This window comes from Anas acuta, chromosome 7, assembly GCF_963932015.1.
Source record: "Anas acuta chromosome 7, bAnaAcu1.1, whole genome shotgun sequence".
Classification (NCBI taxonomy): Eukaryota; Metazoa; Chordata; class Aves; order Anseriformes; family Anatidae; genus Anas; species Anas acuta.
The window spans coordinates 16706943-16725242 of record NC_088985.1 but is presented as its reverse complement, the minus strand read 5'-3'; the positions used below and the strand labels follow the sequence as shown (position 1 = coordinate 16725242).

Sequence of the window (18300 nt, the reverse complement as noted above, 5' to 3'; positions counted from 1 at the left end):
AGCAGAGCTTTTTTATAGATATATTTACTTTAACCCTACAAACTTTAAACAACAATCAGCAAACAGAGATTAGGTAAAGCAGTACAGTAGCTATATTAGAAATAAGTTATGGGAAGCTTACTTGAAAGAAAATGGAAGCCAAAACATCCAAAGGAGTAGGAGGGAGAGAAGAGATATGCACTATTATTAGCATGCCCGAGATATACGCTATTATTAGAGCACCCATTAAATTCTGTTTCCCTTTTTTTTTCCTCAGCACAGAGCTTTTAGGAACTTATGCAGGAAGAATGCTGTTGCTCAACAGCGCCCAGGAAACAATTTTTCTCCTTTAGACTCTTTCCTCTAACTTGTTCAACAGCAACTTAACTTGCAAGTGTACCAAGACCCTTCTGACACACCAGGCAGTACTGCCCCAGGGGCTCTGCATTCCATCTTTCTTCAGCTGTAAACTCAATACAGTGTCTGTTTTTCTTCAGAGCTTTTTCACTGTTTCATAGACTAGCCCACAACTGATGTCACTAATGCTGTGATTACAGAGTTACTTTTCTATAGATTTTAGCTAAGACACTTAATACTTGAGGAATTTATACTGTTATCTACCATTACTGCACCTGGGCAGTTTACAAGCAAAACAATTCTGCATGTAAGTATTGAAGTACAGCCATCTGCCAGGGCTGCAGGCAATCTGCAGGTTAACTGAACAGAAACAAATACACCCAACTCCACTGCTAACTACTGAGCATCTATGGCTCGCTATAAGTAAACCCTAAAGCCTGCCTAGGAAGTATGAGACTTACACAGCACGCTTTTTAACCCCGCTAGAGGCCAAACTGTTAAGGGTAGGGAGTGCCACACCCTACTGAGAGCAGGAACAATTAGTTGTCTCTTATCTAAGACACCTGTTATAGTCTTAGTGTTCCTTGACAGAACAGTCTGTAACATCACAGCTTCCTTAACAGTAGATAGGAACTGTCCATACTAGCTTAGGCACTTATCTTCCTCCAGTAGTAGGAATGCCAAAGGCAGAGGAGGAAGGGATGGAATCCCAAATGAGCTCCCCATGCAAGCCTCTTGCTGAGAAGAGCAGTGCCAAGTTTCTCATCTGGTCTGTATTCCATGGAAGGTTATGGGTTTGTTGCTTCCCTGGATACTCCATCACTGGATTCAGCTTGCAGAACTCATTCCCCAGAATGAGTTCTCCCTTCCTCAGTTTTAGTAAGTTGTTTTTTTCCTCCAGAAGTCTGCCAACTGGCTTGCTCTCGGTTTGTTGGTTTGTTGGTTTTCTTCTGGACTGTGAATCTGATTGACTGGCACACTGCATAAACAATAGTCCAAGCCAGCTGTTTCTGTAAATTTCGGACGTTAGATTTCAATGTGCTATTCCAGATCAGTATATGGCAAGCAGACATATCATTCCCTTAAGAAGTACTCTACTCCAGAACTTGAGACCACCATGGCAAGCACAGCTTTATACCTAAAACACTCTGTATTTGCTTTGTGTCTTACAGCTTCAGACTTAGGTATCTCCTCTTTCTCTTTCCAGCGCTACCAGCTAACTAGAAACTAAAGATATTCCTAGAGCTAAATGCAAACAGAACTGTGACATCTGTAGTTCCCACTAATCTTTGCTTTAGATATTAGCTGTCTCAACTAAGCAATTTCAACAAATCTCAGACATTGGCTACTTTGATAATCTATGGATTTTTACAAATGCTAAATGAGATTCAATCTACACAAAACCTGGTTTAAAGACAAGTGCACTTAAAGCTGATGATGAAATCCTCAGATGTGATCATTCCTGTTAAAAACAAAAAATCAAAATGGTATCCTGACAGCTCACCAGAACAACAAACATTGTATGCAAAGACTATTCATCAAACACTTGCTGTCTACTCTCCACATGAGGGAAGTGGGCATAATGACAGGGGATTTCACAGGTGCTCAATCTGTGTTTGTTATTAAGAAGTCAACTTCTAGCAGCCAGTGCCTTTGAAGAGCACAGCTGCAGCATCCAGGAAAACTATGCTTAAGAGAGGTTAGATTGTTTTAAAGCTTCAACCGCATTCTCTCCTAGTGTAATAAAATAGCTGAGCTAACAGCACGCAATTTATTGTTGTGATTGAAGCAAGTTTGTAAGTTCTTGATTACACTGGCTTAGAGATAAAAGGCTGGCTACTCCTGCTGCTCACAGGACAACAAGTACTACAACAAGCATCCGGAGAGAGTCCAGTGCCCCTAGGCTGAGACTCTCAGTTACATCTGCCCACACGGATAGCAAAGATAAGAGAGATACAGTAGGCAGCAAGGAAAAGGAACAAAATTTTAAACAAACAAATAAACCTGAGTAGCTGAATTATACCTAAAGGAAATGAGATCACCATTTGCTTCAGATTCTAACCACAAGCAACTGACAAGTAATCAAGAGTCATTAAAGTACAAGAATTTTTTATGAATCACATACGACTTTAAAATCAACTACTCTGGAAATTCCTGGGATTCAGATGAGCTGTATTTTAAGAGAATACAATTAAAGAAAGAACTTTATTTCTTTTTATTTTTTAAACTTGATGGTGATAACGTAACATTTGACATCTATTGGATTACATTTAAAACCTATTGGTTTACTCAGTCATACCTGTGATTATCTGAAGGGCTAGAAGTAAACTGATTTTAAAAATGAACTTGTCTGATAAAATATTTTACTGGAAAGTTTCCAAGCTTTTGAAGCTGGAGCTAGAATATTTCAAAACAACCTAAAATATTCCATAGCCTTGTGAAATATTTTATCGCTGCCTTGAAATCCTTTCTGCCATAATCCAAAACCAAAACAATTACTGTAACACAATATTGTTTAATTTTGAAGCACCATTCTGATACACAAAGCAGACGTAAAAATAGCTATGTTCTTTATATCCCTACAAGCACAGCTAGAGCTACTTAATTCAGTGACAAGCTATTTTATTTCGAAGAAAACTATTACCATTACAGACATGACGAATCCCATCAAAATGATCTATAGGTGCTTTCTTGGCTTTTGTGTTCCTAATCACAAACTAAATACTGAACGTAAGGTTTAACCCTGCTCTTTTATATGACATGACAGAGGTTCAGGTACATGACTTCTCGTATGCAAATTTAGACCTCTCCATTCCTGATGCACCATGAGTAGGGAGGGCTTGCAAATGATTTTTCATGGGAAGCTGTGCTGGCAAGCCAGATAATTACTAGACAGAGGAGTAACTCTGATATTACTTATATGTGATACAAACCAGAACGTGCTCCTCACGAACACCAGACTTAGGCTGATAAAAAGCCTCAGGCACATCTGAGCCCTGATTCTGAAAATGCCTTGAACACGAGACTGCTCCCCCTGCACTGAGCCCCAATACCTTTAGCAGGAGCTTGGAGAAGCATCTGCTGTCAGTGCTAGGACTTCGGGATTAGGGCAGGTATCTAAGCACTGCCATAATTCTAAACATGTGAAGATTCTGATTAGGACAGTGGGTGTCCCTGACAGGGAATATTAGTGTGGAGTATCAGGGTAGCACAAGGAGGGATTATTTTTCCTTACAGAATGGCACTTCTATGGTCTTTGTACTAATGTTTACATGGTTATTTAAACTCTGAGTTCAATCCTTTTGATGTTTACTGATGGACTACCAGTAACCATGTGTGGCGGATGGTATTTTGCCCTAGATTTAATATTTTGTTATCAACAGCTGTGAAAAAGAACACTAGAACTAATAATACCTCCAGTCCAGTAACTCCCAAAAAACAATGTAAACCTCATAATCTTTCAGCTAACCACTTTAAGATAAGAAAAATCTATTTATTTAGGAGGGGTCTGTGTCCTCATCTAGTTGGAATGAACTGTTATTGTTTCTAAATTTGCTAAGTCAGGCTGGCAGACTAGTCTGAAACATTCAAGCTACTTCAACAATAAATTAAAATAATCAGCAAGATTTTTATCAGCAACTGAAATCTAAATCAGAATCACAGTAAAGTAGGAATCGTCTGACTATGTGTTTGATCCTACTGGCCTTCACGGTTGGATCCACTGCATCTGAATTATTGGAGAGAAATACTGTACAAATGCAAGGTATTTAGATTTGGATCAGATGAGCAGCTCATAATTGGCATATGCATTTTCTTCACTCTGTGCTATAATCCAGTTACAGACAAAAGAAATCTAAAAACACTTTTTATCAACAGCCTTGACTATGTAAATGACAGAATGACTTAAAACTTTGTAAATAGCTTTTTCTTGTTCAGATACTGTCCTCATTCAGGAGAGTAAATCGCTTTCTACAAGATCAACCCTGACATATCTTGTAGCTCCCCTACCATCCTGAAAGGAAGTTGTTGTGAGCTAGGGGTCAGCCTCTTCTCACAGATAACTAGTGAAAGAACTAGAGGGAATGACCTCAAGTTGCACCAGGGGAGGTTTAGGTTGGAAATTGGGAGACATTTCTTCTCAGAAAGAGCAGTCAGGCAGTGGGACATGTTGTCCAGGGAAGTGGTGGAGTCACCGTCCCTGGGGGTGTTTAAGGAAAGGTTGGTCTTGCTACTTAGGGACATGGTTTAGTGGGTGACATTGGTGGTAGGGCGATGGTTGGACCAGATGATGTTGGAGGTCTTTTCCAACCCTAATGATTCTACGATCCTGCATACATCTCTCCTAAATTCAGATAACAGATCAAATTGATGAAACCACAGATATGAAAAAGGAAAAAAGAACTAGACGGTGGAAAGCCAAAAGTGCCTGGCAAAGAATAATCATGCTTATAGGTCTGTACAATAGTTTCTCTCTTAAGTCACATGGCTTCTCATCTATTTATATTTACTGTGCATATAGGTTCCATTGAAAGACTTTCAGAAGACCCTTCATTTTGCTAACTTTTTTTTCCCCAAACAAGTTCAATTTTGAGTTAAAGACCTTCCTTTTCCTCTGGCCTGTCACAATCTTAGTCTGGAGAGATATCATGGCTTGTAACAGGGCCCTTCTACATTCATGAAACATGGAGTAATGCACAAATTTTGACCCTGAAGCTACCAAAAGTCCTTTGGTAGCAGAACCGGTCCTGTGCCACCCCTCCCACTCACTTGGTCTATGCATTTCATATTTGTGCAGGCAGGTCCAGCTATGAGGTCTTGCCAGAACTGCCAGGCTACAGGTTTTCCATGGCTTCTGCCTGTAGGCAGGGCACATGACAAATCCAAAGATTTATTTAAGTTGCAAGCTCACCTCAGATCTTGTTGTACCAGCCAACAGCTGGGTAGCTCAGTGAACTCAGGCACTGGAAATTATCTGACCGATTTCTGCTTCCCAGAGAGTCACTTAAGACTTAGGGAGATCATGCAACCGTGTTTGCTTTGAGATTGCCTGTAGTACCAAGGCAAACTCATTTACAGTAAGTTTGGATATCTCTGCTAAACATTATTTTGAGTTCAATCACTTCACTATCATATGTTCACCTACCTAGGTGCAAATATTCAAGCCAAAGGAATTAGATGACACCAAAGATGCAATGCAAACCCAACAGAGTGTTACTGATCAGTAACTTACCAGTCTGAGTGAAACAAAGAAACACCATAGACCAGGCCACTTGCCATTAAAGTATCAAAAGTAACACAGTAAAAACCTAAATCTGTGACAAAGGGTCGAAACAGGGAATTTTGATTCTTGCCATGTCTTTTGCCACAGTGAAAATAAAAGTTTCTGCCTCTTTGACCTGGGAAACAAGAATGAATCTTTGTGTTTTAAGAAAAAGAAGATGAACAGGTGACATTACTCTGCTTGGTCAGAAGTTCAGGGCAAAGGTCATTACTCACTTCTACAGCACTCCTTGGGGAGCAAGTGTGAAAGAGGAAATCCTGATGCTCGTGTTGACTCCTTTTCCAGAAAGTCTGAGGAAGCTGCCAAGGCCTGGCACCTCTTCCTTGGGAGGGGTGGAGGAGGAAGAAGAGGAGCTGTCCAGACCTGGAGGAGCCCTCCTCTTCCTGGCAGCTTGTCCCTTCCCTTCACCCATGATGAACCAAAGCATGACCCATTTCTTCACTTATTATGTAAGGGTTGTGTATTTTTTTTTTTTTTTAAGTGAATAAAAGTTACAGAGTAATTTTAAAATCCGCATTGTTTTTCCTGGAATTTATTACCTAGAATAAGATCAGTGCACAGCCAGTATTCTAGAGTGAAGAAAGTGCAATGGAGATTCTACCTTCACATTATCCACCCTATTTCTTAAAGGATCAGTTTGCTTGTGATATTCACTCACCACAGAGAGAGTGAGGAAAATTAACCTCCTGAGATGCAGAAAGATTTGTTCTTTACCTATGTTCACTTTGACTTCCAACTTGATCTGTTTCTCTTGACGTGGTTCCTGCCATCCAGTCAATGTGGATTCAGCATGCTTTTAGCAGAGGTGAGGTCTGTTCTCACATGAGCCCGAAGAGCTGATAACATAACAACAACAACAACAACAAAAGGTATAGAGAATGTAAGCACCTGAATAAGTGCATGCTTATATCACAGACTCAACAGAAAAGGGGGGAAAGAAAGCTACACTATTCTCTTACCAGTGAAGTTACATGCCAAACACATAAGGGTGGCCTCCTTAAGCTGTGAATAGCCCAGCTGTGAGAAACATTCCAAGGGAAATTCACATCAATCCCTGCTCTAAAGCAGTCCCTGCAGAAACTGCTTTTTATCTGCCACACAGCCCACAGAGACCTGCCTCGGTTTAGTCACCTGCAGTACCTGAAGGCAGACAGGATGGCTGTGCCCACAAACACTATGTGCCCATGGTGTTCTTCACTACAGTGCCACAAGGTCACAGCATGAGGAGAAAACGCACTGGCAGGGCACAGAGAAGGCAGGTTTTCAGGGTTTTCAGGGCCTGCATTTTTTGCACAGTTGACATCGCCAGTTCCATCTAACGAAATGGCTGCGCTTCAAGTATTTCTGGGGAAGGCAGACACTGCTCGGCGAACGGCGGGTTTCTGAGGAGCAGGGACAGTGACGCTCCCAGCCCACACGGCTGCGGCCACAGGTAGGGCCTCCAGCAGGTGCCGGCAAATCCTGCCCTCGGCCCCCCGGAACCCATGTAATGCCCTTCATGGCTGGGGGGCTAGGGCTTCTCTCACTGGGATAACCCCACAAAAACCCGAGGACAACACACCACGCTCCTTCGCGTCTCCAGGCGTGTTTGGACACGAGCCGTTCTGCTCACGGCCGCCGCTCGCGTTTCTCTTTTGATTTTATAACTTCTCGTAAAAGCTGCCGGAGGCCGCGGGGAGGCCGAAAGCGGCCTCCCTGCCCCACGTGGACCTCGGCCCGGCTGCCGGTGCCCCCCGAAACCGAAAACCCCCGCCCTGAGTCACCCCGCGGCGAGGTGAGCCCGGGGGACGGCCCGGGGGGCGGCCCGGCCCGGGGCGGGCGGGGAGCGGCGGCGGCACCGCCCCGGCCGGGCCTTTATAGCGCCCGCCCCGGGCTGCTGCCGGCACAGCTCCGGCCGTGCGGTGCCTGGCCTCCTGCCCCGCTCCTGGGCTGGTAAGTGCCGCTCCGGGCTGCATCGGCGCGGAGAAGCCATCGCTGCTCGCGGTGTGGGGACGGGGCAGGGCGCTGCTGCCCCGGGGTGCCGAGGGGAGAGGCCGCTCCCGGCCGCCGCGTGGTTTGCAGCAGAGATAGGCGCGCTGAGGGATGGGCCTGAGAAAATAATCATTTAGGGGGCTGAGTGGTTCGTATAGCTGCTAAACGCCTTTAAAAATAGCTGTCCTCATGTGAATTGTGCTGAAGGGAGAGTGCGCCTGCAGAAATGCGAGCCGCATCTGAGCAGTGTGCCTTCTGAGCTGCTTACAAAGCAGGGGGTGCAGCTGCATTAGCGGTTCGCCTGGGACTGGGTCTGCATTTTTTAAATGAATGCACTGATCCTCTCCCACGCTTTGGTTTGTGCCCCAGGGTGGCTTGTACTTGTGCTGCAGTGCTTTGAATTAAGCTGGAAGATGCACTGAGATGGCAGTAGGTGCTCCGTTTGGTGACAGAACAGCTAGTGCAACCTGAAAGCCTGGGGTGCAGAAACAACGTGGGGCACCAACTCTAGTCTGCGGGGGGGAAAAAAAGAAGCTAATGTAGATGAAAGGAAAGTTCCTGTGGAGTCTCCTAATGATTCTTTATAGTTACCTTACTATTGTTTTTAATGAACTGAGGGTGCATTCTTCCTCCCCAGAAAGAAATTCCCTGACTTGAACTGTATTTCTTCTTTTAAAAAAAGGAGTACTTTGTAGCTCCTTCCTGCATCACTTTTCCAGACTAGTCTTTTTTAACAGCCATTTGGGAGGATTGCTACCATATGAGCTTGATGACAAGAAGTAGCTGCCTGTAAGAGGTCAAGGCAGAAGGCATTTTAAGCCTCTCTAATACTCTCAGTGAGGTAACCGCAAGACCTGACTGTCAAGAGTTTGTGGTGGGCAGAGGCAGGCAGGGTTATGCAAGTGCCCAGCATCAACATGATGCAGCTGACAGCTACGGAGGTACTGAAAACATGAGCTTTCCCTTCCAGGTCTTAAAAGGGTTGTTCAGTGCTCTTAGGAGTCTTGCTACGAGGTAGTAATGATCAGTTAGATAGGTACAAACTGCTGGACTGCAATTAAATCCATCTGCCACTTTCTGACTGTTAGTCTATGCTGCAGTAACCAGGACTACAGATTTTTCCTATTTCCCTATCTCATTTATTTGCATGTCACAAAATCTGGCTACGTATCTAAATGTACAAAAAAAGCTTCAAGCAATGAAACAACCTTTTGTTGAACTTACGGCAATAATATGCAGATCTTCCACAGTAAGCGACCTCTTAATTTTCGTCAGTTGTATCATGACTTACACTGAAACCAAGTAAGACAACAGAAAGCTGATGCTGCAGGCTACAACATGCTACTAAATTCTCTTTCCTTTTCAGAATCAAAACAAAACAGAAGAGGAACGAAGTGAGAAGTTAGCTAACACCATGAAGCTATTAATCTTCCTCTCAGTAACCCTCGCCACTCTTGTCACGGGACTAGATCCAGTAAGTTTTAAAATAAATTAGAGGGGTTCTAGTTGGAACCACTTTTATTTCTTTGATTATACTTCTACTTTGGACAGGGTACTAGGAGTTCAATCTGAATGCTTCTTTCTGCTGCCTTTGCATGTACGTTTGCTGCACATATAATTCCAAGAAACCTTTTTGAACCCTTTGGTTTCCTTCTGATTTTCTTCTAACTTAAGGTGTCTTCTAGAGCACAAATAGTGAAGACACCATGCAATAACAAAGAAATTTATCTTATATTTTCTCATAATGCAATCTAGTTTTGGACACCAAGTACCAAGAATCTGATAGCCTTTCATGCAGGTGGATATTAGACCTTAAGTAAAGTTCCACCTTACCTTACTTGAGTGCAAAGCCTTAAAAAAAAAAAGCAATGGACTGAGTATTTTTGACTCAGAACTTATGTGACAGTTAACATCTACTAGTAGAGCCATTTCCTGATATTAAGGAATTATGTTGCTACTGTGACACTTGAGCTCAGACAAACCCCCTTGACCCCTGTAAAAAGACTAGTTTTACCTCTTTATCCATGGGAGCAACTATCCAGCCTGCAAAGTGGAGGCAGAACCTGGAGTTCGGGGTGAAAATCTATTGTTGTGTAAATCTACTGGCTATTATCCCATAGCACAAACACAAAACATGAAGGTCACTAAAAGGACAGGCAGCTGGAGGATATTTCATCTTTGTACTGCTTAGGAACTGAGAGGTGGGGAGGGAGAAATCTGATTCCACAGGGACCCTTGAGAGCTGCCCAGGTCCTCACAGCAGAAACACCTGCAGTGTTGACCTGATGTGGTGGACTGAGTTGGTAAAGGTTTTTCAGACTGTTAGTTTTGGTTTTATTTTTTTCTCCTTTTTTGGTATGGCATTTTCTTGTCTGTGCTGCTGAAGCTAAGATCCACTTTGCATTTGCATGCAGACTCTGCAGAGCAAGTTGAGCTGGTAACTATGAGCAAAAACCTTTTAAAGCATTGGGGAGAGCATGCAGTAGGGAACACAGCTTAGGCATGTAATGGGTAACAAAAAAAACACAAACAAAAGTTTCCTTAAATATCTTCTTTTCCTCCCTGTAGGCTTATGGCATGAAGCACTACAGACCATCACATAAACACAAGGGTAAGTATCTGCCTGTTAATTTAAAAAGAGCTTGTTAACCTTGATGAAGGGACTTTTTAATGACACTTAAACAGAAAACTTAGTTTGCAACTACACTTCACTTTACTTCACCATTTAAATATTTTGCCTTTAATTAGTGGTTTTCTACTTGCAGACTGTCACTGTCTGAATGGAGGAACATGTGTTACCTACTACCTCTTCAGCAGAATAAATCGTTGCCTGTGCCCAGAAGGTTACGGTGGGCTTCACTGTGAAATAGGTAGAGTATCAATCTTCCTTGATAATAGCTGAAGTAATTGGAGAGATGAGCACATAATACTTATGAAGTGCTAAGTGAAAACAGTACCCATAAAACATGAGTGGATATCCTGCAGCACCTTATACTAATAGATTATTTGAGGAGAAATGGGTAAATACTGGAGCAAAACTGGGATCTCTAGTTCTGTCCCTGCTTCCTCACAACTGTTCCCTATTTCCTCGTTCATGTTTCACTTTGTAAAAATAAATGATCTTCTTTGGGAGTGTCCAGAGGAGGGAACAATTACATTCTGAAGTACAGTGAAGTTGTTAAAACAACATAAATGCTTTAAAGCATGAGGTATTTGATGTGCAAAATTCAAATAGAAAACATTAAATAGTAACACTATAATCAGCCATCTGTTTTCGCTTCTAATGCATGCTTTTTCATAAAAATGGTCCAGACATTGTTGTATCTGTTCTGTGGTAGAAGTAAAGGTTTTGTTTCTTTTCAGATGATGACAGTACATGCTACACTGGGAATGGGGAGAACTACAGAGGAACAGCAACTGAACCAGGGTGTTTACTATGGGATCTTCCTTCGGTAATCAAGAGAGGTGCTTACCATGCTGACATGAAGAATGCTCTGCAGCTTGGACTGGGCAAACACAAGTACTGCAGGTAAGATGATGCATCCATCTTCCTGTGATGGCATTCCTAGAAATGTCTTGAAGGATGGTACATTTTTAAAGGAGTAAAAGCTATGATGAAAGCTACCAATTCTGTGTTCAAACAGTCACTTTCTCTGGCATACCTTGCAACAGAGCACCTCTGGCCTTTCCAGGACAGTTAAAAATCTAAGACAACCATTTCATAAACTGTGTTAATGACATGCATACTTCCTGTATCTTCCAGAAACCCAAATGGACGGAGCAGGCCCTGGTGTTACACCTGGAGGGGATTCTCCCTTCAAGAAACACCCTGCAACGTAGATAAGTGTGGTAAGTAACATTACTTTCAAGAGAACTGTTTCTAACAGAGGATATGCTTGTCTGTCATGTGAATATCTGAATGATATCTTCCTCACAGAGCGCACATGTGGTCAGAGAAGCATCAGCAAGTACTTCAAAATTGTTGGTGGAAGGCAGGCTGAGGTTGAGTCTCAGCCTTGGATAGCTGGCATCTTCCAAAACATCTTGGGTATTGACCAGTTTCTGTGCGGTGGCAGCCTCATTGACCCCTGCTGGGTGCTTACAGCAGCACACTGCTTTTATGATCCGTATGCTCCGTAAGTGTTTACAGCTCTGCATCCGTCCATCTGCAACTTCCTTCAGCTGTCTTTTTTTGCCTCACTAAGCAAAGATGAAAATCAACTAGTTAGCATGTTCTTTTAATTACACAGAATAAGAAAAGCAGCCATAAACATGTATTTGGAAGTCCAGGTTTAGCAGACTGAGCTAACAGACTGCGAACTTTGATGGATTATGCAATTCAAACCAATTTACCCAAAATTGGAACCAGGATTTCCTTCTACTTTAGCTGTTCCCAAAACTTAACAGTTGTACTGGAAGGTGATGAGCTGCTGAATAATTAATTTAGGGTGTTTTTCCTTGTGGAAAGCTGATCCTCCCTGCATTCTGCTGGGGGGTCTGATTGCTGATGCCTGGCATTAGTAGCAGCTAGCCAGACAAGCATTTTTGCAGTACCTGGACATCTGGCTTATTCACTCTATGTGGTGAATCAAGAGTCTTTCGTTTAGTGTACTGGATCAACTGTCACAGCTGTGTCAACTTTCCTTTTTCTTGTCTTTACTGAAGTAAACATGAAACAGAACTGGGACTTGATTTAAACTGCAGACCTCACTGTCAGAAACCAGTAGCCTTCATGGGCCTTATTACTTTCACTCAGGTCAAAAACAAGACCAAGAACGTCAGCCTACAAAGTCTTCCTTGGGAAGTCCGTACTGAATGTTACTGATGAAAATGAACAAGTGTTCATGGTGGATGAAATTATCTCTCACCCAGGCTTTACAGATGAAACAGGTGGCAATGAGAATGACATTGGTAAGTCATCTTAATATGAGCCTTTAAAATACTGAGGATAGCTGGAGGCTATGTAATTATGGTGTATGTCAAGTATAAGAAGTAGAACCAGAGAACAAATGAAGAGGAACAGGAGTCAGGTGCTTCTGAGAACCAGGCCTGTGGTGCAACTTTCATTTGTGTCAGTCTGATTTGTGACATCTCAGATGCAAAGCTCCTCAGTGCATTACCTGGCACACTGTCAAGTACAGTGGGTAGAGACAGAAATCCACCTGCTGTGTGCATGTGCTATGGTAGAGGAATGCCTCATCAGCTAAAAGTTTGCCTGAATTAATCCAGACTCTCTGAAGTCTCTCCAGTTTACACAAGCCAACAAAATCAGTTAAGTTTCTTTAACTTGGATGGAACAGAATTGCTGTTCTTGAACTTGACGCAGCTCTTCCACTGTATGCTTTAAATTCTATAACCCTAACCAGATGCCCGCTACTAAGAAAAAGGCACAAAGAACACTTGCATAATACTTCTGGAGAGTAGTTCAGTATAAACTGCCCTCTTGAGTGTGGTGACTGATGCCACACTCTAGAGACAGTCAGGAAACTGGTATTTTTATATGGTTGAAGATGACCTTTCACAGAACACCTCATCCCTGACTTATCACCCCTTATTCTTTCAGGAAAGTAGTTTAAGTTGCAATGTTTACCAGTTTCAATGCTGGAAAATTAATTTTGTTAGTAAATGACTACAGCCATTCTAAAAGCAATGAGAGAGTTCATATGCAACCAGAACCCCTATAAACTGTACAGGATCTTTCTATTTTCAGAGAATGTGAAGGGAGCTGGCTTTAGAAGTTTAAATGTGTTCTCTCTGACTTCTTTTCTTAGCTTTAGTAAGAATAAGAACAGCTTCTGGACAGTGTGCAGTAGAATCCAAGTATGTAAGAACAGTCTGCTTGCCAGAGAGGAACCTTAAGCTACGTGACAATACCCAGTGTGAAATAGCTGGCTATGGAAAACAGGATTATTGTAAGTGAATGACTTCTCTTCTGAACGTTTTGCTTGAACTGTATGGAAACTGGTTATTTTCTACACCATGATCCCCAAAAGACGAGAAGAGAAAAAAGCATTGCAGCTATTCTATATATTCTATGTGCTTATGAGGTCCTTTCTTTAACTTTCTCTAGGTCTTTCTAGTTGCTAGTAGGACTTATCTTAGTCTTCTCACACCTGTCAACCATACCCAGTAAGCCAAGATGTAATCAACAGCTGTCTTTGCATTCCTTATGTACTGAGAACTAGAAGACAAAGCTGTGCTAGAGGATTAAGCAAGGATATCATCTATGCATAATTTTGTCCAAAAAACACCAGCTATTTCAAAAAAAAAAAAAGCTTCACAGTTTGCAGTTGGAACACTTCTTTTTCTCTTAAAAACTTGGTCACTAACAGTATAAGTAAAACAATGCCATATAAGCTGGAAGTAAGAGCCTCAAATCAGAATTAGAACGGTTAAGGGTGGTGTTGGCTTTCTTGTTTCATTGCATCAATGAGTACTAGAAACATGTTAGCTTGTTTGTTTTTCCTCTTGGAGGGTGAAAATAAACTTTTTTCCTTTACTATCCAGATGATATTTACTACGCTCAAAGACTGATGTCAGCCAGTGTGAACTTAATATCACAGGACAAATGCACAACTAAATACTATGACAGTATCAGAGTTACTGACAACATGGTCTGTGCTGGAGACTCGCTGTGGGCAACTGATGCATGCAAGGTAAAACTAGGTTTTGTTTGCTTGTTTCAAATCACTTTAAATGCATGTTGATCATGTGGATCAACTGGTAGCATTGCTTAACTTTAAGTGTCAGGAGAGTCCTTTCTACAGAGGCTCCTCAGCAAAGCTAGGGGAGTTGACCCTGTACTGTGGCTGAACACAGGGAAGCCGGTGGGGATCTAGATAGGTGTTAACCTCTCCAGACCAGCCTTTGGAGGAGCAACAGCTGCAGTCTCTGCCACTGCTCCTGAGAACTTTATTTACAACTCGTTCCAGCAAAGGCCAGTAGATACACACATCAGAGGAATATAGTAGCTGTGCTAGTGTCAGCCTGCGCTTTTATTTAACTATAGCTTTCTGGAGGGACAAAATGTGGATTACAGGAGGATAAGCCTTCAGACGGATTCCTCAAAACTGGCTTTGCTTCCCTGCACCTCAATAAGCAGCATGGGTGTGCCACTAAACAAACAGGAGTTACCCATAGGTGTACAAGTACCTTGTGTAGGGGGATGATTAATTCTGATACAGGATTGGACATGCTGGCTTTCATCTTGTATAACTAGCCTAACAGCTGTCATAACTTTCATAAGTGCTGTGTCCAGAATAATTACTGTCTGTGCAAGCTAGGGGTGAGCAGAGACCTTGTTACTGTACAGATTGTGCTCTAGCTGCAGCAGGTGCTGAGTGTTTGGTTCTACCTATACAGTGCTTTCAAAAATTAGAACTAGCTCATAGGTATTGACTGCTTGTTCCAGTTCTGAACAGCAGTAACAGGTTCCATGTTACAAAGGCTCCATCTGCAGAAAACAGCCTAATTTACTCTCTTTGCCTTCTCAGGGAGATTCCGGCGGCCCCATGGTCTGTGAGCACAATGGCAGGATGACACTTTACGGGATTGTCAGCTGGGGAGACGGCTGCGCAAAGCAAAACAAGCCGGGTGTTTACACCAGAGTTACTAAATACCTTAACTGGATTGACTCCCATATGAATGCAGTGCTAACCAAAAGTCGTTCTTTCCCTGAACCCAAGTGATATCTTACTGCATCTGGACTCAAATGAACAAGTTTAAGTCTGTGCTGATGCCAGGACACAAAGTACTGACTTTACTATAAGAGTCTACTTTTAACTGCTCCTGTGGTCTGCCACTCACATCAGTTTCTGATGCAGAAAGACAGCTGGTGTGAACTCACTACTATGAATTACCAAGAACCACTCCATGGGAAGTGAAAATATTTAACATTTAAATGAGTATTCCCATGCATAGTATTATACATATCAAGTTATCTGTTCACTTAATTTATGAACTGGTATCTGGTCAGGTAGTATTGGTTAAGCTTGAACTCATTTTTACTTGTGTGCATTTGGTACATGGTTTCAGTCTAAAACCTGACTCACCCTGAGCAGTGCTGTGTCAGACCTAATCTGTGAACAGCAGTACTGAGTGGGTGACAAATGCTTTGCATCAGAATATGCAAGGAATTATAGCATCACTACTTATCACTTAATTACCATTTAATGTGTGAGGAAGGACCAAACTCAACTCCAACTGAAGCAACAGGCTCTACACAGGGCTCACTTCTGCAGATCTAACACTAAAATCTTCAGGATGACAACTGCAGCTGTGTTGGTATGAGTACACCCAGAGGTTATACATTGAAGAAGGGAGCTAAAGAAAGTAACTTTGACAGTATGACTGGACTTCCAGTTCCACTTCCTATGTCCCCTTAGTCTAGCTAAGGCACTTCTTTCCATGTATGTACACAACACTGAGGAGATGTAAGGATTCAGTACTCACTGAGTGCTACAACTGTCATAGTCAGCATGTCACTTCCATTCACTTAACTGTTATGGCATAGAAATTACTTCATTCTCCTAAGACTTATGCTGGTTTTATTTTAAAACTTGTCTTTGTTTTATAAATGGAACTATTCATATGAGGGCTGGAACCTCCTCTTTTATTTAATTTTTTATTATGTTTAACTTATTATTTGTATTATATATATAAATCTATAAATAAAACTATTATTCTTATGGGGCTGTTCCTTCTTTGTTTGAAACAAAAGCCTAGGATTTGAAAACAGGACTGTTCTTAGTAAGTTATAACTAATCACTGTCTCTCTAGATCACTGAACTTCCTCTTTACTAAAGCATTTCACACAAAAATTGACTGTCTTGAACTCTGAGGTACAGTACTGAACTGCAATGTGCAAATGAGTAAGTCAAGTAGCATAGGCTGAAAAATATGATCTAATATCTGTATTGTAGGAAGTTTTTGAGTATTCCTGTGGACTAGACATTCCAAGTAACTGTGGCACATTAGGCAAAATCTCAAAGCAAAAGGTCTTGTTTAGGTTTCAGCCTAAGGAAACACTATGCTCTTTAACTACTCTGCAATAAGCTTCCAACCAGTCAGCAGGGCAGGTGGGAAATGAGGAGATAGGTTTCAGAAGCATACTTCTTATCTTGATTGAGGTGTGAGCACAGGTGTAACAATACAGTATACTCCCTTTGCCAAAACACTGCAACAATATGGTAGAAAGGTGCTATAAAGGAAGTGATCATGTCAGTTTTTCTCAATACTTTGTGGATATTATTTTCATAAAAGAAATACATTTGACATTAGTCTCAAACACTTAAGCAAAACCTTAGGTAGCTGAAATTATACCTCAACAACAAGCTTTCCTCATACTACAGTTCACTTCCTTTTTTGGGAAAAGTTCACCTGGAAGAGAATTCATAGAAGAGTGCTAAGAACAAAGCCATACTTAAAGCCAACTGAATTTCCAGTACTGGACAGAACGTCAATTATAAACATGAAGTAAATCCTTGTTGAAGATATTTTGTTGTTTGGGTAGATGTTAAAGGCAGCAAATGTTCTCAAGGTCTTCTGGGTGGTTAAGGGAACCCTTTAAGATCCTAGCATCACTCCAACATCTGAAAGAGCATGCTTTGTATGCTGTGGTTTTGTTTCTTTTAAAGAAGCTACAAGAAATGGGCAGACAGGAGCCTCTGCTGTAAGTGGTGTTTACAGCAAGTTTATAGGGAAGACTTTGTATCACAGCACCATATATGAATGTGCTATGTGTGATACTTGGAAATCCTAAAGCAAAAGGCCTGCACATGTTATAACAATACCCTGGCAAGCATTTAACACTGCTAAAAATGACTTCCTAATCCAAAGTGACCATCATGGATCTAATTAGCAGGCTAATTTCTGAAATCAGCAATTCTATCCTAAACGAATGATGCAGTAGGCCAGTAAGACTCCTGTAGTTACAGGTCAAAAGATCACAGGCCAGCAATTTGGTTTACCATTTTTGACCTGCTTTTTATAAAGTTAATACCCAAATGTTTTTGTTTTGGGTACTAGGTACTTACTCATCTTCTCTCAGAAATTCAGAATTTGAGTATTACTGGAATCACATTACAGGACTGTTAGCAACACTTAAATGATTGTTGCAGATCAGATGATAGTAACATTTATGTGCTTATTATAGATAAGAAAATCTCAGATGTGTATGTGCAAGCCTTTGGGGCTCTCATACAAACCTTCTTGCCTGAGATGCTAGCTGCTTAATGATCAATGTCTCCAGATTTCAGAAACATTTTGGAAAAGTCTCAATTGAGATAATTGTGAGCTGAAAGCTGTGTTCTGAATGCAAATGAGCAATATCTGGGAAAGAATTGACTTTTTTTTTTTTTTTTAAATAATAGTAATATTTCAGTCATATGCTTTTTTTTTTTTTTCAGGTTATAGACATCAAAGAATGTAAAAAAAAACTGAAAAGAGAAAAAAAATCCTTTTTTTATTTTTTCTTTTTGATAAAACAGAGATGAGGTAGATAAACTCAGCTCAATGTTAGACTGACTACTGTCATTTCATAGCAATGTGAATTCAGAGTTGCTCAGGTCCAAACAATATAGCAATCCTTTAAAAATTATCAGAAAATGCATCAGCTAAACTCCCTCCATCCAATAAGCCCATTGACCTTCTCAGAAGCACACTACATCTTGTACCTTATTTTAGTTTGGATACATGAAGATTGCTTATTTGTG

The 18300-nt window shown here is 41.5% G+C and overlaps 1 protein-coding gene across 2 annotated transcripts; it reads left to right on the top strand.

Annotated features, from left to right (window-relative positions):
• The first annotated feature begins 7437 nt into the window (after window positions 1-7437).
• Window positions 7438-16275, top strand: PLAU (plasminogen activator, urokinase). 2 transcript variants are annotated; one of them, XM_068689454.1, is made up of 11 exons: window positions 7438-7549; window positions 8955-9062; window positions 10157-10199; window positions 10354-10458; window positions 10952-11117; window positions 11352-11437; window positions 11502-11715; window positions 12345-12499; window positions 13360-13500; window positions 14096-14244; window positions 15082-16275. In XM_068689454.1, exons 2-11 carry the CDS (start codon window positions 9003-9005, stop codon window positions 15274-15276), a joined length of 1314 nt encoding a protein of 437 aa, XP_068545555.1. In that variant the 5' UTR covers window positions 7438-7549; window positions 8955-9002; the 3' UTR covers window positions 15277-16275. The 2 variants fall into 2 exon arrangements, with proteins under 2 accessions (XP_068545555.1, XP_068545556.1); XM_068689455.1 differs by having other exon boundaries at window positions 7439-7549; window positions 11526-11715.
• Window positions 16276-18300: the final 2025 nt, after the last annotated feature.